Source organism: Salarias fasciatus, chromosome 6, assembly GCF_902148845.1.
Source record: "Salarias fasciatus chromosome 6, fSalaFa1.1, whole genome shotgun sequence".
NCBI classification, from domain to species: Eukaryota; Metazoa; Chordata; class Actinopteri; order Blenniiformes; family Blenniidae; genus Salarias; species Salarias fasciatus.
This window is the reverse complement of record NC_043750.1, coordinates 25,799,347-25,822,409: the sequence shown is the minus strand read 5'-3', so window position 1 is coordinate 25,822,409 and position 23,063 is coordinate 25,799,347. Positions and strand designations below refer to the sequence as shown.

At 40.1% G+C, this 23,063-nt stretch overlaps 3 protein-coding genes and 1 non-coding gene across 5 annotated transcripts in view; 1 reads left to right on the top strand and 3 right to left on the bottom strand.

Annotated features, from left to right (window-relative positions):
- Positions 1-1,746: 1,746 nt before the first annotated feature.
- Positions 1,747-11,647, bottom strand: ift56 (intraflagellar transport 56). 2 transcript variants are annotated; one of them, XM_030094658.1, is made up of 18 exons: positions 11,379-11,647; positions 11,089-11,232; positions 9,689-9,781; positions 9,418-9,532; positions 8,178-8,227; positions 7,940-8,085; positions 7,687-7,858; positions 7,242-7,316; positions 7,031-7,133; positions 6,475-6,530; positions 5,067-5,120; positions 4,893-4,956; positions 4,725-4,813; positions 4,526-4,609; positions 4,353-4,422; positions 3,376-3,482; positions 2,329-2,462; positions 1,747-2,167 (listed from the first exon to the last, which is right to left on the bottom strand). In XM_030094658.1, the coding sequence occupies exons 1-18, from the start codon at positions 11,379-11,381 to the stop codon at positions 2,053-2,055; spliced, it is 1,674 nt and encodes a 557-aa protein (XP_029950518.1). In that variant the 5' UTR covers positions 11,382-11,647; the 3' UTR covers positions 1,747-2,052. The 2 variants fall into 2 exon arrangements, with proteins under 2 accessions (XP_029950518.1, XP_029950516.1); XM_030094656.1 differs by having other exon boundaries at positions 11,572-11,631.
- A 508-nt stretch (positions 11,648-12,155) lies between these two features.
- trnar-ccu (transfer RNA arginine (anticodon CCU)) lies at positions 12,156-12,228 on the top strand. Its single transcript has one exon. It is a non-coding gene; the product is annotated as a tRNA-Arg (tRNA).
- Positions 12,229-17,010: 4,782 nt separating this feature from the next.
- Positions 17,011-22,982, bottom strand: LOC115390703 (voltage-dependent calcium channel gamma-3 subunit-like). The gene is made up of 4 exons (XM_030094678.1): positions 22,772-22,982; positions 19,158-19,241; positions 18,908-19,048; positions 17,011-17,576 (listed from the first exon to the last, which is right to left on the bottom strand). The coding sequence occupies exons 1-4, from the start codon at positions 22,980-22,982 to the stop codon at positions 17,011-17,013; spliced, it is 1,002 nt and encodes a 333-aa protein (XP_029950538.1).
- Positions 19,314-23,063, bottom strand: part of LOC115390688 (protein kinase C beta type-like) — a 40,138-nt gene continuing 36,388 nt past the window's right edge. Inside the window, exon 17 of the transcript XR_003931703.1 lies at positions 19,314-19,327. The gene's annotated coding sequence lies outside the window, so the exon portion shown is untranslated. The remainder of the gene's footprint in view (positions 19,328-23,063) is intronic.

The window sequence follows — 23,063 nt, the reverse complement described above, 5'->3', positions numbered from 1 at the left end:
GCAAAAAGTGTGTGAGGGTGAACCTGCTGAGACCCAGGGAGAGAAAAAAGAAAAAAAACTGGAGCTTTGCTGCAGGCACGGGAGTAACAACACCACAGACCCGGGGCAGAGACACCTTAAAGCCCCCCGGCCCCCTCCCGAGGGAGATAACTGGCTTTTTATCCTCTTTTGTTGGTTTTATCGAGCTGTTTCTCAACTTTTGTTTATTTACACATATTCATGGTGTTATTTTTTACTTTTTTCTCCATTTTATTATATTCATTTTATTTATGTTGGTTGAATCAGCTCACAAACTTCTGAAAGTAGTGTCCACATCATTCTCTATTCTGCTTCATCCTGTTCAGGGTCACGACAGGTCACCAGTACATCATTAATAAAGTTTTGAATCCTATTCGATGTGACTTTGAGAATGTTTTATAACAGTCATGTCTTTTTTTATTATATGTCTCTAAGATGATTGTTTCAAGTTTTAGAAATAGTTTTTATGATCAGTTAGTGTCGGCTGGAATAGTTCATGCAGTTCAATCAATGCCTCTCTCACAATTTCTGTGACTGTAGTTTAGTTTGTGTTGTCATTTTAATCTTTTTTAGATCAATTTCTAACTCTTTATGCTCTTTTTTCATCATGTCTTCTTATTTGTTGTTTATTTTTTTCTCCTCTAAGATCATGTGGTTCTAATGAGATGTTATAGCAGAAATATGACATATAAATGTGGAAAGTTTGTGTGTGTGTGTGTGTGTGTGTGTGTGTGTGTGTGTGTGTGTGTGTGTGTGTGTGTGTGTGTGTGTGTGCGCGCGCGCGTTAAGGCCAATACCTTAAATCAACAGACTTTCAGGGAAAATATTACAGGCCAATGGCCATACTATGTCTGAACTGCTTTGACTGCAGCTCTGCCCATGTTTTGGTTGTACTTGCGCCACCTATTATCTTCACTCAAGTGTCAAGTTAAGTTTCACAGTGCTAAAAATAAAAGGCATTCACACTCGCAAAACAGACAATAACTATCTGTACATTAGTCTAGTCACACACAGGCCCTCGCCAACCCTCAGCCTATTGAGCTGGTTTTCACACAATTCACAATTAAAATAAACAATTTCAAGAAAGTTTGATTCAAATACATCAATTTAATAATAAGCCTTGTCTGAATATGAATAAAACTGATAATATCATCTTGATCAATTTGATGAACTAACATTTCAACACCATATCAACTTTAAGCGTCCACTGAGTTCTAAAACATAAAAGCAGGGAAGGTTTAACCAACGTGCATTAAAGCCAGCTGGATTATGATATTAGAAATCACTCACCCTCCTCTGACAAGACTGATCACAGCGCATAATCACTGATAAATCTGTTTTCATTTGAGATATTCATTAAAATGTGTCCACAGCTGCTTACTTCCAGTGACCGCCTGTGGGGAGCCAGCTTTAGCTGACCAGTCATGAATGCAGAGGAACGACATACCACTGAGTTGCATTGTGAGAATTGTAGGACAAGATATTTTTGAAGATGGATTTATTTGATGACTTTGAAAATTTTTAATATATGAGCATATTTACATGCATTTATCTTTGACAGTATTCCAAATGCTGTCTTTATTATTTATTATCCATGCATGTGTAATGCAATATAAAAAATGGTATTCAAAAAATATTAAATGACATTATTAATACCAGTTTTTTTATATACATACAAATATATATATATATATATATATATATATATATATATATATGGATGATTATTTTTGCTTGTTGCTCCAGTGCAGCAGAGGTGAGAACCTCCTGCCATCCAGATTCATCAGTCCACACAACTCTTTTAAAAAATACATTCACATTTTAATACAAAGGATGCAGACAACACATTCAAAATAGACATTTTGGAGTATATAGCAGAGAAATGTTAATTCTTCTTCTTGTGGCATAAATATTTATACAGTTTATTCAAGTGGCGAGTTTCAGATGAATAGCGAAAGACTGCTGAGGTCTGCATAAAGGAGCTACACCTATGGTGAGAGTTCAGAGGGCGCACGTTCATGGAGGCGACCGCCGTCAGGAGAGGAGGACTCTGTTGTCTTTGGCCCACTTCCTCAGAGCTCGAATGATGTACTCCACCTGGGGGTTTCCTGAATTCTGCAGGAGGACGAGCACCTCTTTCAGCGTCTCCCTACGAGACACAACCGGAATTAAGTGAGAAGGCATCACTGGGTCACGGATAAACAAACGCTCCGGCCTCTTCTGTGTACACAACACTCCTGCCCTGAAACATAGCAGAGAAGGAGGAAATTCAAAGCCAAACGACTGCGAAGCCAGAAGAGACGAACATACTTGGGCTCCTTGTTTGCCAGGATGAGCTGGAAGACGCCGACACACGCTCCTCTCTTGCCCTCCCAGTAGTTGGAGCCTGGATCCAGCTTCTCCAACGCATCAAACGCTTTGGCGGCGTAGTAGAACTGACCCATCTGAAACAAAGAAACGCAGGCGGTGGCCGTCAGCTGGGGTGTGTGGCATGTCAGTTTCTCTGGTGCGAATGAAAGCAGAAGCCAGAGGGCTGTTATGCAAAAGACTGCATGAAGATTTTTTTTTTTTCAATTTAAGAAGAAAATCTGATGGATCATTCAACCACAAGATCCCAGCTGCAGATGCAAAATGTGCTTCAACAAGGCATTCACCTAAAGACAAAACCAGCAGTGGACAAAGAATAACAATAAAAAACACACAGAAAAGGACTAAATGAAAAGCCCAATTCCACTATCTCAGGCAGAGAAGTAAAAATTTCTCCACTGTGGAATGAATAAAGAATATAATAGACAATAATAAAATTAAATAAAAAGGCCCAGGGGCCATGAAAAGCAGTGATCACATGTGGTATACCTTTGAGTGCAAAAAACAGGAGAGTTTCCATAATTTTGGTATTTACTAAATCCAAAACAACCACACCTTTTCTTCGCAGGAGCAAAAGTTTGATATAATAGATTTTTTTTGGATGCTGTGTGAAAAAAAACTGAAAATACCTGTTGATAAGTTAAAACGTCGAACATCGAAATGATTCAAGAAAATAATCACTGTGTTAATCAATCATTTCAGATCACACATAGGGAAGTGGTATTATGCTTTCATTGGTCATTTAAAAGCTAGAAAGCTATAAATAAAAAATAAGCAGTAATAATAAATCCACCTGAGCCATAAAGTGTTTATTCACATTTCACTTCTCATTAGCATAAATCACATGTGATCCACCTCAGAGGTGCAGAAACCAAAGCATGTCCTACATGATTGAATGGCAAATGAATTCATTAATCTGTTGATCCACAGATTTACTCATTTATTTACATGTGCCTCCAACGGCGAGGCCGAGAAGCAGGTAGTTGTTACCTTGTAGCAGTCGTTGGCAATGAGCTGCAGCAGACTGAAGGAGTCTGAGGACGTGCCCATCTTCAGATAGAGCTCCCAGGCAAGCTGCCCCTTCTGGTTCATTATGTCTGACAAGAGCAAGATCAGTGTTCAATAAACCATCGCTCTCAGGCAGCTTCGGCTTTTTGAGATTCAAATTTGTGAAATATTAAAGGCCGTGGGCAGGTTTTATTGATGTGGATTAGGCCAAATGTGGAAGAGAAATCTCGGAGCTTGCGGAGTGAAATTCTAGCAGAGTAAAAAAGAAAAAGAAAAAAAAAAAAAAAAAAAAAAGAGTGACCCTAAATTCTTTGCAGGCCTGAGGGTAGGAATCTGGCAGCGTTGTTCGGATCTCAGCCTCAGTGAACATTCATAAAAGGTCTTTCTGTTCTGTTTTCTCCGAGTTAAGACATCCAAGAGTGTTCTCCGTGCTTTTCGTGTCATCAGGTGGAAACTACTGCATCCTTTCTTCCTCTCTACATAAACAGGCTCTGCAGGTGTTTGTGCAGCTGATGCCAAACATGCTGCAGATGAAGAAGCTCGAGTGCTCTTGCTCCAGTTTTGGCTATTTGTCACCAAAATGTTGGCTTAATTCCCCTCATGATGAACAAACACCACAGAGAGAAAACCAAATTAGGAGCTGCTGTCAGCCTGCTGTGTTCAGGGTGACTCGGAAGGCTTCGATGGGCTTCGTGCTGCAGACTAACTTGGTCCAAGGGTCGTAATATTTCTCTGATTGTGACGATAAATAGGCTTAAAAAGTAGATGCTTGTGCTCTCATCTCATCCTCCTCAAATGTGCATTCATTATTTCTCATCCCAGAAATTTTCACACATACAATGTTTAATAATTAGTGAACTTATCTGAACCTCTTTGCTACAGGAATCGAGTGGCCTTCACTGCAGAGTGAATTGGTAAAAGATCTGAGGAATAATTATGATAACTAATGGCATACATACAGCATCGAGCCAGCCAGCTCAGGTAAACATAATCATTCTTGATCTTCTCACTCCGAATGTGCAGAAAAAACTACAAACAGAAAACCAAAAAAAAAAAAAAATCAGCACTTGAGCAGCAGATGAAACAGTCTATAGAGAGAAGACGTGTTAGATGTTTGATCATGTTGAAATACCTCTTCTGCTTCTTTGTAGTTACCAAGCGCTGCTTTGGCCTGGGCGTAGTTGAAGTTGAAGGTATCATCGTTATAGAAGTAACTCTGAAAGAGAAAGAGAACTTATCAACATTACATTTATTCTTGATTTACCGTCACAACAATAATAATACTTATTGCCTGCAGGGATGAAGCACGGAGTGTACAAATTAATACTGACCTTGACCGAGTTGAGATAGATGAGAACGTCTTCGAACTGCCTCAAGAGGAAGAAGCAGGAGGCCATGCACTGTCTGCCAGGAATAGTGTCTGAAAGGACAAAACACCGCAAACTCGCACGTCGCTGCTGTTAAACATCTTTTGATGATAATATCTCGATCTGGCCTACCGCATTCGCTGGCCGAGCCTCCGACCAGCTGAAAGAACTGCTGCGCAATTTTCAAGTGATCCCTCTGAAAGAAAAAAAAGAAGAAGAAAAAAAAAACTGCAACACATTTATCTCACTCTTAAATACATCACCTCTGTTTGCTTGTAACTTTTCAAGTTTACCACAAATACTCACTGATCCAATTTCTTGTCCCAGTGCGGCGTTCACCACTCCTTTCAAAATATACTCCTGTGGAAAATATTGAATGATCAGAGTCAACCTTTTGATCATTTGTTTCATCGCGGCTTCAAACTCCATGAAAATTCAATTCAACAAGTAACAAAAAAAAAAAAAAAACATAAAAGCACAAAAGCCAAAACACTCCACGAGTTTCCCTTCCTCTCCGATCCAAGAGACATTAAAGAGCTTTTGAAGATTAAAAACAAAACTGCCAGGGGAAAAAAAAAAAACGAGCAAAAAGCAGAGGAAGTAGAGCACGTTAGCAGCTTTTATTAAATCTACTATGATTGTGTTTTGCTGATTGGATATTTTCTCTTCTGCACAAGAATTTACTATTCTGAGCTGAACACGGATGTTACAGGAAGAATTTAATCACATTATCAAATGCATTCATTTCAATATCATCCAAGCACATCAGATTGATTAAAAATGACATATTTTCTTATATATATATATATGTTTTTTGCTTCTGTGTCTTCTTATATCTGGGTTGCAGAAGCAGCTCCCAGGTTCAGCAGTGGCCCTAAAGCTTTAGACTATTTGTTAAATCTTATAGTTTGGGCTGACTGTGTTCAGAATGATAGGCAGACCTGAGACTTTCTTGATTTCACGGAGTTAGTCATCCTGCCTTTCTCCGCTCTCTCCCCTCTCTCTTCCTCCCTGCAGGATCCCTGTAAGTCTGCAGTGAGCGGATTAGCTTGCTATCTGATATCAACATGTTTGTTGCTCTACTCCTCTGTCCTGTCATTTGCTCTCTTAATATCCTCCAACCTCCTCAAACAGCAAAAGGAGAAAAAAAAAACCTGGCTTTTAAAGGTTTCTTGAAAGTGTTTTTCCTCTGCAGAATCATCTCACATGTGGGATCTTTGGGTTTTTCCTTTAAGAAGGCTACTGTATGTTGTAAACGGCACATTATAAATCAATGTGATTTGTCGATAGGCATTTGTTTATTAACTCTTAACAACAATAAGTTCAACCAGTCACTGTGGCCACCTTGGTTGATATTTTCCTCATTTCTTTATTCCTTTATACGTATATGATTAGATCTGGATTCTGCTTTTCATGAAATATATTAAACTTTAGGTTTTTGTCATTCTCCTGCTGTTTTTTTTTTTTTCTTTAATTTGAGCCTCCTTGAAAGGAAGCTATTTCACATTGGATGTTTAACCTGATAAACAAATGTGCAATGAACACAACTCTGGATTAATAATCAGTTAAAAAACATTGTAGAATATCTAAACTGAAAGGCAGAAAGCCCGTATTTTTTTTCCCCTTTGATTTAGCAGTATGTTTTCAATACTGTAAGAGAAGACCCCGCTTTCGAAAAGAAGAAGTGAAATGTGAGATTGAAACATGCACTCACCTGAGGTGTGGTCGGCACCAAGTCTTGGATGAGGTTGTAGGCTTCCTGGACGTCATCTGGAGGAGGGAAAATGAGAGCGCAAGAAAATGTGCTGGATCTGACACTGAAAACAACTTTGCTGCGTGATGAAAGATTTCTGTATCAAACTCACATAAAGCACATCTAGTGATAGTGACACTGCGTAATCTATTCCATCTTGTCGATTATTGTTAAAATACTTATTTGATCACACCAAAACAGTTTAATCTTTCCAATTAAAACCATTCAATCTATCAGGTTAAATTTCTTTTTAGCTTTTATAGAGCAATATGTCACAAAAAATATGCAATCACTTTTTTTTTTTTTTACAACATTGTGCTGTCCATCGCTTCAAAGAAAAATTATCGCACACATTGTAACTGAGATGATGCATGAGGTGAATGCAAGATGACTATCTAAGGAAATATATATCGCACTTGTCTTAAAATCATGATAGCATCAGGCCTGTAAATATTTACTCTCCTTATCCCGGATCATTGCGGGTCTGGGAGACTGCAGCCCTGTGCGGAGGACACACCTTGTCTCAGATAGTAGATGACGAGGTTGAGTCTGGCTTCGGGAATCACATCGATCAGAGGAGGCAGTACCTGCAGTGCACCCTCTCCGCCACGAAACACCACCTGCAGCAAGGAGGGATTCACCATGTGCAAGCCTGGCATGCAAGTCTCTCACACACACACACACACACTGACATACGCACACACAGCCGGCGCTTGGGAAGAGCTTACCAGGTTGTGTCGGATAAGCTCCTTAGCGAACTCAAAGGAGCAGGAGGAGATGTCGATTAGGTTCTTTAGCTCAGCCTGAAAAGGAGAAAGTGCCAACAAACACGAGTCAGACCTGCCATCACTTATCAAGGAAATAAAAAGGTCAAGCCGTTACTGACTCAGCACGCCACTAAATCCAATGAGATTTAATGAATATAAAGACGATATTTTAACACGGTAACGAATCATCATCTCAGTATTTATTTTTTCTTTAATTGCACAAACTACTGGTTTAGCTCTTTTTAACAGCAACAAAATCAAATCAACCTCTCCTTCATCAAATTATTTGCCATTTACAATCCACAAGTCTATCTAAGTTTCAAAACATGAAAACACATATTAAAGTGCAAAACCTGAAAGTCACCTGAACATCAGTCAGAATACGCTGCACTCAGACACGACCCACCTCGGCGGCCTTGCCGTTGTAAAGCCTGAAGTGGTTGCAGGCCTTGAGGTTGAGAGCGATGGTGGAGTCGGGGATGCTCTGCAGGTACACGGCCAGCACCTCTTGAGACACGTCGTAGTAGTCCAGTTTGTAGTAGCACAAAGCCACGTACACTTTGACGGCCAGATAATCCCTGAGAAGACAGCGACACCGACTATCAGCCCTGGGTTAGATAAAGCAGTATAGAAGCTGGATGGATAGGAGGAGCTCGGACCTGTTCTGCAGCAGCAGCCGTTTATAGATGTCTATGGCCTCCTGATAGTGTGAGCGCATGTAGTGGATGGACGCCAGGCTGAGCTGGTCCTCCGTCACGTCCTCCAGGTTCTGATGGAAACCCATCAGCTTCTTCTCATCATGAAACTGAGACACGGTTAAGAAAGAAGCAACACGTGTGAACCGCAGACGGACAACAGCAACCAGAAGACACGCGAGTCCTTCGTTTGTTTCCAAACCTTGTGGGCCAAGTGGAACAGCAGCCGGTTTTGGAGGGGAGACATCGGCGCTGCAGCAAAGAGGAGACACGAAATTTAGACAGCAATTCGCACTGGAAAGAGAGGCACAAGTCATTTACGCCCTTACATTGGTTTCAGCAGTCACATAACTGAAGGGCTTTGTCGTAAGGATCATATATATAAGTCCCACAGTGACGGCTTTAAGTATCTTCAGCTCCCAGTCACTAAGATCGAATCACAACTGTGCCAATGTTCAGTGCAGCAACGCTTTGTCTCAAGTGCTATAATTCTGTCTATATATTGTCTTTGGGCTGTTTTACTTTACATTCTGTACACACACTCCCAGTTAAAAGTTTTCAAGCACCTCAGTTGTTTGAGTTTTTAACTGAAAGTTGTTGAGTTTAATGCCTTATTAAACTGCGAAGTGAAGGTATAAAACAAATTGAAAACTTTAATTGCAATTTAAAAAAAAATAAACTTCTTGATTTTCTAAAATGTTTGACTTGTCGTGTATTTCCAATCTGTTTGAAATTAGAAAATCAAATATTCGTCTTAACTTTACACCAATAAAACAACATATAACAAACACAGTCAAAATAAAACACAATGGCTTTGAGCTCAGGATGTCAGTGTTACCCTACAGAATTTGATACCTGTGTATTAAATAATTTCAAGAATTAAAAAAAAAAAAAAAATCAATATTTGAACAGTAAAACGGCTGATATTTATAGAGCAACAAATGTGTGGTAATCTTGTTATTGTGGTTTAGTAAGATTCCAGATGGGTCTCTGCATATTCATCATATATTGTCTGCATTCAAGCAACGACAACTTCTAACAGGAAAGTGGCTTTTGGATGTCAAAGATTGCAATAATGATCTGTGCAGCTCCAATGTGTATACTCATTTTAATAGTTACTTTTTTGGCTCTAATTGTATGTTAAACAGTCGATCAATCAAGATTACGCTGTGTAAAATCTTAATTATTGGTGAACCGTGCAACTATAAATGTCATAATCATTACAGGAAATAGTGATATTCATACTCAGTATGAAGGTTTTGACATTAAGTTGATCTCACTTTATTCAATGTTTCTAAACACTTGGAGCTGAGAAGCACTGCCAGGCTTCCTTTCCTCGAAAACGACATTGTAGGAAAAGACAGGTCGAGTGGTTAACATTAACAACGGAGGAATTCATGAATAACATCACATCATTTCCACATTCCCACCGAGATGCTGACCTTTAGATGCAGCCTCTTCAGCCTCTTTATAGAGACCCAGGAAAAACAGAGCACAGGCCAGATAGACCCAAACCTCAGCAGGGCAGTCTGGCTTCGTGGTCAGAGATTTGTACTCCTGACAGAACAAAAGGAGCAAATGTCACCAGTCTGTACAACAACGGACTTATCTTCTCACATTCACCACACTACTATTCGCAATTTAGTACCACGCAGTGTTTTATTACAGTTTTGTGTACACAGCTACACAAATGTATTTCCACAAAGAAGTTACCTCCATAGCTCTCTTGTAATCACCCAGGTGGAAGGCGCAGTAGCCAATCCAGAGGTCTGCATGCTCCTCTTTCTCTCCGATACTTCTCTGAAACTGGAGAAGACACAGGAACACACCTCAGTAACACAGCGCTGTCTGTTGCGCAGAAAAAGAGAGCGATTCGATTTCTGAAATTTGATTCCAGGTCATGACACAGGACGATCTGCAGGAGGCAGCTCAGTTCAAATACATTTATGTAGGCCTTTGTGAAAGTGCAGCAGTCAATTATTTCAATGACAAAACTGAATCAGGGCAAGGGTTTCATCGAGGGTAACTGTTTGCAATTTAATCTGTCCATCTGCCACTTTTACGGCAGTGCACTGAAATACTTCAACTTTTGGTCCTTCTTTGTGACAAGTGTTTCTACCAACCAATTTCATATGAGGAAAAAAAACTGTTCACTTTTTTTATTGTTCTTAAGATCAGAGGCCAAAAGCCAAATACTCCCAGATGTCTCTCCCACTATAGGTTGTTATGCTGTAGTCAAACACCTTACTGTACATAACAGCCAGATAAAGGACGGACCATCAATGGGTCATCTTCAGTTACAAAGTGAGTGCGCAATGAGAGTGTGTGTGGTTTTCTGTCTCTCTATTTACACCGTGATGGATCTTCCTCATATGTAACAGTTTCTGTGATTTTCAAGAACTGTGTATCATGAGATGGCTCTGTAGCGCCTCCCTGCTGGCCAGCGAGCAGCATTACTAGTTCCAGAGAGATTCGCACGAGGTGAGTTGTCGGAACACGGCACAGCATGCAAATTATCTTGTTTTACGAACTATTTGTTCGTTAAAATACTTGTGTGCGCGATATGAAACACTAGAGTGCTGGTCTGAGTGTGTCTGGTGTGTGTTAAATCAGTTTAAATGTGCATAAAACGAGTTTAACTACATTCCACGTGCTAGCTAGTTAGCATCTAGTAATTAATACGTGGTTTCGTTGTCGTGTGCTGCTTGACTCCCGTGGCGGGGAACCTGGCCAGCAGTTCTGCTAAATACAGGTAAAATTATTGTATTATTTCTATGAATTTCCACCAAGTCAGTCAGACTGTCAGTTCCAGAGAGATGCCGTGTTGGAGACCCGTGGCGGTGAACCTGGCCAGCAGTCATGGCTGATTGAGCATGTTGGGATTGGCTCCAGCAACTCTCTATAAAGTGATATACAAGGTGGATAGGTGGAAATTCTCTGATTCTCTCTACTGCATGACAACAGATAAAATGTAGTCTTTATTCAAACAAACAAAGTTGTGTTTTAAAATGATTTATGGAGGGTCTTGTTCCCTTTGAAGTGCTTTTGAGTGATTTGCGTGATCTGTTGTTGCGCCGGACGTGAACACATCATGTGAATTGGGTGAAGTTTACCTCTAACAGTGTTAAGGCCCCGAGGTAGTCCCTCAGCTGTAGGTATTCCTCCAGACTGGGAACCTTGGTTCTGCTCTTCTTCTTCTTCTCACCGATGCTGGTCGGCGTTTCGCCTCCCACGGCGGGCTTCACCCGGGAAAGGATCTGCCCCCCCAAAAAAGTGACAAAATGTGATTTACTCAGGTTACTCCGTAAACCTACCATCGGTCGACGGCAGGTCTCAGTGTTCGGTCCAGTTTAGCAATAGGTTATTAACGTGACCCCACCGATTCGAATAAACGTTATCTTACCATTTCTAGTAAGTCTTTGGAGACAGGCTGGGTGTGAGCGGCGCCTTGTTTATCACTACCAGGGTAACGCCGACAGCTCGCCTCCGATGTTAGCTGCCTCTGCGCGGTGCTAACAGGCTTTAGCTATGATCGCCTGGCTTCATTTCTCATTGTAAACTGACAGATTACGGCGCCTACACAAACTGAATCCTACCTCGGAATACATTTCCGCGACAAACACTACAAAAAATAGCGTGTTTTTTCTCCGTAAGCTCCCGGTCGTGTTAGCGAGAAGATTAGCTCATTAATGTAAGTGTACTTCCGGTTACCCATCTTCCGGATTTCAAAATAGTAGCCCCAACAAGTTCAGAAACTGGTGAAGCTTTTGGGGTATGAAGTTTTTATAAAACTTATTCTATGTCATTTCTCTTATTGCTGTAAAAACATAAAATCTATGGTACTAATTGAATGAAAAGCTCAGTTGGAATTACGATTTCGCAAGACTACTCTGGACTGACGATTATTGTGAAGAAAAACATTACGGAATCAGTTTGACTCCGCTTGTTTAACTTGGTAAAGAGGTTTGTTCAATATTGCTTGGCAACTGAGTAGAGCTCCATGGCTCAAGGGCGACTCAGGGCTTTGTTTGATATATCTTTAAAATCATATTTGTCACATTGATCACAATACATATGTATCAGTCATGACAAACACCTTCATAAGTCCAAGCTAACCCCTCGTTGAGTTGTATTGGTTTTGGAATTTGTGAGCGTTATGCACCCAAATGCAGCATCACCAGCCCCAGTGGCCTAATGGATAAGGCACTGGCCTCCTAAGCCAGGGATTGTGGGTTCGAGTCCCATCTGGGGTGATCACTTTTTTCTTTCACTAATTAATCAGTCCCATTATTCATTCAAATATTTAAATGTACAGTAATTATTCTATCTCAACATCACCCATATTGATTGTCTTTCTCTGTGTAACTTTCAATTGTTATTAAATCACTATCTATTTTCTGACAGGCTACACAATTGGAGCTGGTTGCCATGACCTGATAGAGTTTATATTGCCGCTATAAGTTCAAGTTTGTCTACTCTCGCTGACCTGTTGTGAATTTATTTGACTTATTTGACTGTTTCATTTTATCAGATATGTCATGATATGTTGTTAAAATACCAGAGACCGAATTTTAATTTTGTTGTACATACAATAGGCAGCGCGATAGCAGAGTAAAGCTTTTATTTACACTAAATAATACATCCTCACCAAAGTGGCTCATCAGAACTCACAAGAGTTATTCTGAAAATTGTGTTTGCAGCATGTGCTGCCATCTTGTGTACGAATAGTGCAACTCTTGTGAACACTGGTGGAATCAATGCTCAGGGCCTGTGAAAAAAATTACTCTTATTTACCCAATGGATAGTCACACTAAACAAGCAGTAATACGACACTGGATTACCTTTCTGGCTGAAATAAAGGTTTAAAGCTGCAAGATGTGCACCATTAAACTGTGGTTTGGTTTACTGAAAAGATGCCAGTCTGTGAAAATGTAAAAATGTAAAAATACCTTAGTTATGTGGAGCTGTTTCATCAATGACAAACTCAGTGAGGGGTAGAGGATGATGGCTGCTCACTCCTACAGCTGCACACTTCCCCTTTTCAAAGACAGAGTAGATAATACATAACTAATTACTTTAAGTGCTACTGATAAATAAAAACCCGTTATTGTCCAGGAATGGATGTGTGTGTGTGTGCCTGGCACTACCCAGACTGCACCGGGCCAGCAGAGGGTGCTGCATTCATTTAAGACACAAAATAAAATACACAATAAATAAACGTCATGTTATAAATATGGCCTTGAAATATGATAAAAATTAACAGTGCAGAACTAAAGATGGCAAGTAGAATCATGAACTCCTACTTGTGCACCTGCATGCTCCAAGACACCCGCAGGGTCTGCCTCAACAATTTGTGACCAATGACACATTATATGTGTTATATTTTGTAACTATGTATTTTAAAGACAAAAAAGGGAAATCAAAGGTACTGCTAAGAGAATTCAATAAACATAATCGGTAACACTTTACTTTAAGCACCCGGTATAACACATTATAAGTAGTTATAAACATTCATACATGATCACAATGCTTTATAACTCACTATACAGCACTATACAGCATAGGATCAGGGTTAGGGTTAGGGTTAGATCCTGGCATTGTGATCATCTATGAATGTTTATAACTATAGCTACACGTGTTATAATGGCATTATAATGCTTTATAAATGTACTTATAATGTGTTATGCAGGGGGGCTTCAAATAAAGTGTTACCACATAATCTATAGCACAGCCTAACTTAAGCTCAGTGTGCATAACTTGATGCAGTGAAACCCCACATTATAGAAAGCTGCATAAATACATGCTGCTCAATGCATGTTCATATTAGTGACTTAGCTTTGAAGGTAAAAACACTAAACACACACTAAAGGTTTTTTTTTTTTTTTTTTTTTTTTTTTGCAGGTGCAATGGGGGAGCTCCATCTTTCAGTAGAGATGTTGGAGAGACTTTACTTTCCACTGTAACACCGACAGCATGTGCACACCGCACCGTGCACGGAGCAATCGAGCACATACAGTAAAAGCTCCATGATTTAAAACATTATTATGCGGCACAACACACAGGCTATTGTGAAAATTTTACAAGTCTGCCACTTAAACACACCATTTACGCAATATTATCATTGACAGGGATGAACAAATCAGTCTGAAAACATACAGCAGGTTTTCATTTCAGCTTCATACACAAAGACCACAAACTCATGTTGCTATTCTCTGAAGCCTCCACTGAAAGTCAAATATTTGGTTCAGTAGCTGTGATGACATATTTAAAACACAGAGGTAAGCAGAGGGAGCCACAATTTGGATCATGGCCACCAAATAGACAATAGTCATGGATTTACCATTAGATGTCTTAATAAAACATTGTGATTGAGAGCGAAGGCAAAGTTGGGGTTTATATGAACGAGCTGCTCCTATTGGCTAATTTAGAGTTTCAGAACACAGGGTTTTCGTAAAAACAGTAAATACATATTTTATTCATGTCTTTTAATCTCCTCACTCATATTTCATGATCTAAATATAAATGAAAGGATTCATGAGAAAGCCTATATCCATCTATTGCAAACTTTACAACAAATCTTGTGTTGGTAAATTTGCAGCGTCCTCTGTCTGACTTTGAAAATAAATTGTCTGTAGGAGTGAGTTTGATTGCGTTTGTCTCTGTTTATATCTGTTGGACTGTGCAGGTTGGGGCCCGCCACCCTATAGTCAGCTGGGATCATCTGGAGCGGCCTTGAATAATGCCTTGTAGAAGATGAATGGATGGATACCCATTCAGCAAACAAATATTAAAAAAAAAAAAAACACCTAGATTGAAACAGGGCTATCGTAAATTTAGATGTTCATAAAGATGGTACATATATAAAAAAAAAATACGAACAAAACAACTGCTAACCCAGGCTCTCAAAACTCCTGGCTTCGCATATGGAGGGGTTCACAGGAGCATATCTATCTATCTATCTATCTATCTATCTATCTATCTATCTATCTATCTACCTGACAATTCAGTATGAGAAATAAGAGCCTACTGGTGTCCAGCTCACACACTGCCTGAAATGTACATGATGCTGTTTTGAGGTAATTTCCCGACTGAACATTTTCATCATCAGCATCAGCCGGAGCGGGCTGCTGCTATGGTAATGATTCAGGTTTCTTCTTCTTCTGAACTGTTTGTCCTGCCCGTCATCATCTGTAACACTGCTCATTCATGCATGTGCACACACACACACACACACACACACACACACACACACACACACACATGCACGTCTTGATATTTTTCATTCAGGGGATAATTTTTTTTTTTTTTTGCCCTGATGTTTATACCTTTGTTGATGCACTTTGTTCCAGGCGAGGACATTTTCTTTTGTGCTCATTTATGAAAGGACAATTACTTAACTATTCTCTCTCGCACGTTAGCTGTCCTTCTTGACAAAACAAACAATACGTCTTGAATAACAGTTTTCTTCTCCAAAGCACATTTCATAAGACTCTCTTGATTTATAAACTTTATTCAATGTAAACAAATACTCGGTGACAACAGCAGAAGGGCAGAGCCATTTGTTACACTCACGGATGCTCACTTGCTTACGCAACGCACACTCAGACACACCATCAGACACAGCAACAGACAGATAGAGACCATTTTTAATGCATTTAATGGCGTTTCGATCTAGCATGTATGTAGGTCCCACCGAAAAAGGAGGACAGGGACAAAAGAGAGTCAATTATGTGATTCCCAGATGTGTGTGTGTGTCTTGTATTTCTGCATGAGTGCTTCTACTTTTCACACTTTTCACTTTCTGTCTCTTCCTGCATGACAGCCGCACACACATTTCTATTACGACACACTCATCTGCACAGAAACTACAGATATAGCTAGTGTGATAGCAGAGCAGAGCCACAAACAAAGAGCACAAACACTGTAGAGACGACTGCTGTGTTATGGTCTTCTGTCCTTTTTTCCCCTCAGAATGGGATGGTAGTAGTTATAAAACAGATTTAGTTGGCATTCTCTTTTAAAAAACAACAATTCAGGCTTTTTTTAAAAAAAAACAAAAAAAACAGACCTACTGGCTTCAGCGTATTAACAAAGATGATTTATCTTAATAGTTTTTTGCTTTACATCCCATTGAAAATTCATTTTCATCTCCTGCTCAGCTGTGATTTTTTCAGTTCGATCAGTTTTTACTATGGCTGTCATAGTATTCATGATTAATCACATTTTGAATTGCACATTTAAAATTCTGTTAATTTCGGATTTTAAGGCAGTTTTATTGTAAAGCATTTCTTACCAGGGTAAGACCTCTTTGACCTTGTAAACCATCTTGATGTAATGTCTACATCTAATATAGTTTTCAGATTGGAAAAAGAGCCTTGAAACACATCTGAAACAGTGTGGCCATGAGACCATGGCTGAGAGGGAGGAAACAACTTCCAAGTATCAATAGGAAGAACGTAACGTAGTGCTTACTTTGAGAAATTCAACAGATCAGGTCGCTCTCTTATGCTACTTTTTAAATAAGTAATAGCATCATCAGCAAAGAAAATCATAATTATCCTAACTTCAACAAACAGAAAGCAAGTGATATGAAACACAGGTGAGAGATTTCTACTTTGCTTATGACAAACAGAACAGTCCTAAACAGCCACAGTGGGATATTTCCAACATTTTTAAGCTTCACATGAAGAATCTCATCCTCATAATCCAGCTGCTCTGCACAGGGCTGAATGAAACATTGTCCCAATGACAATAACGCCTGAACTCATTCGACATGACATTCAGAACTGTCTGTTCCCTGTGATTTCTTTTCTTTGAGCCAGTTGCTAAAGCTAATCCTAATTCAGCAATAAAAAAAAAAAAAAAAAAAAAAAAAAAAAATCTTTTGACAGCCTTACATTAATTAATCACGATTAATGCGATTAACACCGACGGCCTTATTTTTACACATTTGTCTTTACCTGTCACTGAAACTCAGCTCCAGACAGTCCGTTCTTGGTTCACACGCTGCGTTCCGCCTGAAGCTCCTCATCCTCTCAGACAGGCGTGGTCCTTCTGTTGGAAGCACAGTTTCCCTGCAGCATCTCCGTGCTGTTGTGAGCGGTTGAAGTCGTCAAATCGTCCACAGCCATGTCGATCTTCCCGTCCTTGATGGGCGAGGTTAAAGTGTACAGCATGAACTCGGAGCCCACCGTCACCGGCGTGGGCAGACCCGTCAGGGACGTGACTTTGGACTCGGCCGAGATGGACGGCTCTCGGTCGCGCACCAGCGACGTTCGGAAGGAGGCGGTGTCCCCCGCGCTGTGGTTGCTCCGGTAGCTGTACCGGCGGCTGCGGTTCTGGTAGTAGCGGTTCCGGTAGTAGGACGAGCTGCGGGAAATGGGCGGCTTCATGAGCGAGGGTCGGCCCTTGGTGCGCAGCTGCCTGTGCTTCTCTATGAACACGTGCACGGCCAGGACGCCCACCATCTCGGCCAGCACGAAGGACAGCGCTCCGAAATAGAACGACCAGCCGTAGGAGTAGCTCTTCTTGTTGTCGCTCTGGCTGGGGTCGCCCGAGTTGGCTGATATGTACACAATGATGCCAATGATGTTACTGAGGCCTGTGGGGAAGTTCAGAATCATAGAATGGGTTAATTATTTACAATGGAAAAAAAACAAACAAAATCATTGTTGAAAAGATTTAAAGTGAGCCATCAACAGATTCCCCCATTAAAGCCTTTAAACCTGTAGTATGAGTGTGCATCTCTGATGCACAACTCATCTGATTTAGATGCAATCCGTCAATTTGGTACTCCTTTGTGTCTATTGATCATTTATTGTATGTTCTTACAAAAAGTACATGGGGAGTTCCTCAAGGTTGTATCCTGGGACCACCACTGTTTAACATCTATGCTTTCAGTGACACAAGTTCTGCATAAGAACAAGGTGCGTTATCTTAAATATGCAAATGACACTAATTTCCCTTCCTCTTTCACTGGAGGACTGTGGTCCAATAAAATAAGTGAGTGACTGTACTGAACAAGTAAATCTCTAACTTCAAAAGCAGCAGCGGCGTCAGAATTGTGTGGTGCTGCACTCTGACTGAAGTCTTACCTGATAGTTCTACAAAAGAAAACAGAAAACTTATTATCACCTGAAAAACATAGCAACAATTTTAAGGGCTGCTTCATTCAGATTTTCTGGATTTAAACTGGATCGTGAACATGTGTGTGTGAGTTAGTAAGGTGAGAAAGGGCGTCCATCTACTGACCCTTCTGCTATAATGACTGTCAGTCAACATCAGCTCACTGATACAGGCGAAGAGATCAGATTTTGGAGCAAACAAGCAAAAAGAAAACTTGTGCTTCACTCACAAATCAGTTCATTTTTACCAATAAGCAGGGAAAAGTTTGTCCATACTGATTAGTTAATCTGCCAGTCATGGCACCGCTGGCCTAGGGAGCACCATATGTTCTTTTCATGTGCGCCGCCATGTGGCCAGGGGTGATAATCCTCACAGGTCATCTGGATCAAGAGTTGTTGCTGTCCCCAAAACTTGAACCAAATACACAGAGGCTGCTTTTACTTTTAATGAATCAATACCTGTAACAAGATCCGAGAAAATTGGATGACTGCTCCAACTATGAATTCTTCTGAAGCAACATCCATTTGGAAATGCTTCTCATTGAGACAATTAATCATTTCATGTCACACGGTAGCCTTAATCCTTCCTTTTCATTTACTTTTTTATCATTCTGTCCACATTTTTTAATTCATATCTCACTGATCTCTTCCTCTTTGCTCTTGGACATTTTTTTCATTTTCAATGTTTGTTGATGAAATATTCCACACAAACAATGTTGTCTTAGCTGAACTTTGAACTTTGAAAAAACTTTTGCTGGAAGAAGCTTCATGAAAATATGTTTTCAAGATTTCTGTGTTTGTGTCTGACCTGCAGAGACAAAGAGGATGCCAGCGCTGAGAATGACGTTGTAGCGTGACTTGTAGAACTCGCTGGCAGCGACACACACACCTCCAAGAAACAGCAGTCCCACGCTGAGGATGGGGAAGAGGCTGGAGGCCCGAACTGCTCCTGAGGAACGAGGCCACACAGGAACCAACGTAAGAAGAGTGTTTATGGATCATCTGAGCAGCCAGTCCTTAAAGCTGTCACATTGAGCGTGCCCTGGCGTTTTACCCACGTAATAAGTACTCTGCAGCGTCCTGCTCGTAGTCTGCATCCTCAGCAAAGTGATCGATGTCTTTGCAAACGCCCCGAAACGTCCCTGCAGAACATCAGAGAAAAGACAAAGAAAAATGTTTTCATGTTCATGTATACATGCAGCAGGTTACATCATGTGATGCCGACTCTCTGAGAAACTGATTTTTATTTATTTTTGTGTGTTATCAATACATTTCAGTCATGAGGCCTCCTCTGACAAATGTTTCATCTTGGACATTGTGCAAATGAGGATATCTGCTGAAAGAAAATGGAGGAAGTAAAGTTTTGCAGGAAAATAGCTGAAACAAAATGCTTCTGCAGTGTTGTCACTGAAACAATATCAAAATAATATGTTGTTTTTATATTTGGTATCATTTCATCTGTGGATCAGTTTAAACAATTTCAGAGTCTGAAAGTTCAATGAAAACAACACTTGTAACACTTGAAGCAAAGAATCTGAATCAAGAACATCTTCACTGAAGCCAAAATCAGATCCGAACATCGAGGTTAATCAAATGCACATGTATTCATGGAGATACTTCACTTTTCAAGCAGTGACTTTAGAAAAGTAAATAAATGCATTTTGTATAATCAGAATATCTGAATATCGTGTAATTAAACAACAATTAAAAAAGTGTTTAGGTTAAAATAAAAAAGAAAATGTACTTTGTTCACAAATATCTCTATAACTGATTAGGTTATAGGGTCTCTGGCAGTGTTTGCCTCCAAACATCTCCTGTTTTCACCGAGAAGCTCTTGTCTGCTGCCGTTTTCTGACACTAGTCTAAATTATGCTGACAAGCTCCTTGAAAGTTACAGAGAATAATTTCAGCCGAGGCAGATTTCTGTGTTTTCTATGGTTTGGGGTTGTTTTTAATTCAGAAATGATTGCTGGCTCCTTTGTAACAATCATTTTGCTTTAACTGATCCCTTGTTCTGCTAAAAGACACAAAAGTTCCATCTCAAATGGAGGTTTTTTTTTTTGTTTTTTTTTTTTACCCTGAGTACATGGATCTCACTAACCGGCTTCAGTATTCCCTTGATTTCAGTGTGTCTTCACTGCATATGATGGCTCTTGTGCCAAAGACAACAAAGCAGCTCGAAAGCATGATGGTACCTCCACCGTGCTTTAGGCTGCACTATATAAGTGGGGTTTCTTGAAGAACAAAGCGATGTACTGCCAATATAAAGAGGTCTATTCCAGTGTCCATCTGTACATCATCAAAAACAGACCAACTTACCAATGAAGGTGAATAATCTTGACTTTTTATAGCTTTCCTTTCTTCGCAGTCATCAATTTAGTCATTTTTGATTGTTTAATTAAAAACAGCTCTTTCACATGTCTGGAAATGTGTCTTTGTCCTTTCTATTCAGCTCTGTGCCCAAGAGGCATTGAAGCAATTTAATAACTGTGCCACTTACCGATAAACTATTAGAACTGGAATTTGGAGATTGCTGTTAATTACTTTGAAGTCTTTACAAATGTGTTCATTAATCACAGTTTCTGGACATTAAGGGGGCACCAGTGAAACAAAGCTGGATGTTCTATCTGAAATGGTTTAATTAATGTTAACTTCAGAATTTAAGAGGTTCAGTGGAGATCAACATGGTGTCTATAAATCATTTTAGTTTTTCTATTAAGGCAGTTTTCGTGGAAGTTTGAGAGAACAGAAAATTGGTCCGATATAAAGCTACCGGTGCCTAACAATGAAAACAAAGTTTAAAATGTACCGACTGTATCTCAGAGGAGCTCAGGGTGTCAGGCTCTCTGTCGTCCCACTGGATGATTAATCTTCACATTTCCCAACTGCACTTAAGAATGTCTTCCACTGTGTTTTTCCTTAAATGTGAAACCTACAGATTTGCAACCGCAATGCATCAGAGGCCGTATCAGCCTTATCTGACGGTACACTCCGATCCTGTGAAGATCATCTGAATTCGCGCTTCCTGCTCGCGGTAAACTTTGACCCAGCAGTGCTTTTCGATGGTTGCACAGAAGGAATATATTGATGAATGTGTCCCTGTGTGCCGCACTGATTGAGTGGTATTGATTTTGTGACTCTGTCACTATGGTAACCAAAACACAAGTCATTCAGCGGTTACAACTCGGCCATGGCGAGCAGGTCAGCGGAGAAAACTACTGGAAACACGTTTATTCCAGCGACTGCTGTGACAGAAAGAGCGACGAGACATTTCTGTCCTCATCTTTCTGTCAACATGAAGTTTCATCTTTGGATGAAACTACTGTAAGTCTTGATTACTGAGCAAAAGCAAAAACACTGTCAGTGTCAGGAGAAAATGTTCTCAATGGTCAACCAATGGACATAAAAGTGATAATAATAGATGAATAATCTACTTGAAATCATTCTGGGTGCTTTCTTGTTCTGATAGTTCAATGCATGTAATTCAAACTACAGCTTCAGATGTGGATTTCTTTCTGTCTGAGTTCTTTCCGGTATCTGATGCAGACTGACTGAAAAAAAAAACAAGTGCAGAGGATTTCCAGGGCATTAATATCCCCCCTGTGCTTTACTGCCTGTCACTTAAACTATATGAGAGAATATGGGACAGCAACAAAGGAAGGTGGCAGAGCGGAAACGAAGGATGAAAACAAATTGAGGCATAAATAAAAAAAAGCTGAACATTTTCAGTGCTATTGGATGAGAGAGGTGAGATGGAAAACTGTGCCATAAATAATCGAAGAAGTCCCTTTCATCCATTTCATAATCAGGACTTAATCTTCTACCTGTTCCCGCTCAAGATGCAGCTCATTGGCCAACAATAAAAATCCAATCAGAAATGCTTTTAAACCTAATTATTTCTCTGATGCATATTACACGAAAGTGTTTTTTCATTCAATTGTTTTTTTTTCTTGTAGAACAAAGAAGCAGCATCAATATATTTTTACCTGTTTTGCCTGTGTGATAATTACAAAAAAAGCAAAAACAGATTTAAATTGCTTGAATGTCTTATTTATCATCCATATGAGCAACATTTGGCTGATATTTTATATTCAGGTGACATTATTTTACATTTTAATCAAGATTTAGCTGCAAAGTTCCATTCCTTATTGTTGGCTACAAGACACTGAGAGAAGATCATCCTCTAATGACCCTCTTTCACAACTTCTCACAAGGATAGTACCTCAATGATGAAGATGATGTTTTAATGCATGTTTATTGAGTACATTTTGCTTATATTTGCTCATGCAATTGGAGCCTCTGGTTTAGAAAAAAGATGGAGAGCATCAAATGTTGAAATCCGTAAATATTTTTGGATGTTGATGAATTGTCCAGAATAAAACGAAACTCTTGATAATTCCATTTATGTGCAAATTAAATCACTGGGAAATTAACATTAAGAACTGTTTCCACTATATTCATTTCACTGAGAAGCACATCTATCCGGGGTTTTGTGGATATTTAAAATAACAAACTTGCCCATGTGTTTCATCTCTAACTCTTTTAGAGCATTAGCATTGCTGAGTGTTTGTAATGCTTATCCTTAACCGGATGCCTGATGTTTTAAAGCCTCTTCACTAAAGTTTATCCTGCCATTTTTCCCGGGTGTCCCCGGTGTGGATGAGCTCCGTACCCTCGGTGCAGCAGGTCCTCCACAGCCCGGAGTGGGTCAGCACCTCCTCGTTCTTGCGCACCGTCTCGTTGTCGCTCAGGCTCTTGGAGCGGCACACCCCGCGGGAGTACAGCCAGTAGTCCGTGCCCACGGCGATGGTCATGAGGCTGAAGGCGCAGAAAGCCCCCGCCGTGGTCAGCAGCATCATCACGCCCCGGTTGCACAGCCTCATGTCGGCCCGGGCTCCGCAGCGTCTTTCTCCGGTGCTGAAGCTTCACGAACTCTTCAGAAGTCGCTCCTGGTGTTTTATCCA

Coding starts and splice junctions, on each gene's coding strand:
- ift56 (XM_030094656.1), bottom strand. Junction 9,782..11,088: donor GGGCCTTAACACTGTTAGAG/GTAAACTTCACC, acceptor TGTCTTCTCCAG/TTTCAGAGAAGTATCGGAGA. Junction 9,533..9,688: donor ATTACAAGAGAGCTATGGAG/GTAACTTCTTTG, acceptor TTGTTCTGTCAG/GAGTACAAATCTCTGACCAC.
- LOC115390703 (XM_030094678.1), bottom strand. CDS start 22,982: ATGAGGCTGTGCAACCGGGGCGTGATGATGCTGCTGACCACGGCGGGG. Junction 19,242..22,771: donor GAGGACCTGCTGCACCGAGG/GTACGGAGCTCA, acceptor GATGTTCTGCAG/GGACGTTTCGGGGCGTTTGC. Junction 19,049..19,157: donor CGCTGCAGAGTACTTATTAC/GTGGGTAAAACG, acceptor CTCGTTCCTCAG/GAGCAGTTCGGGCCTCCAGC.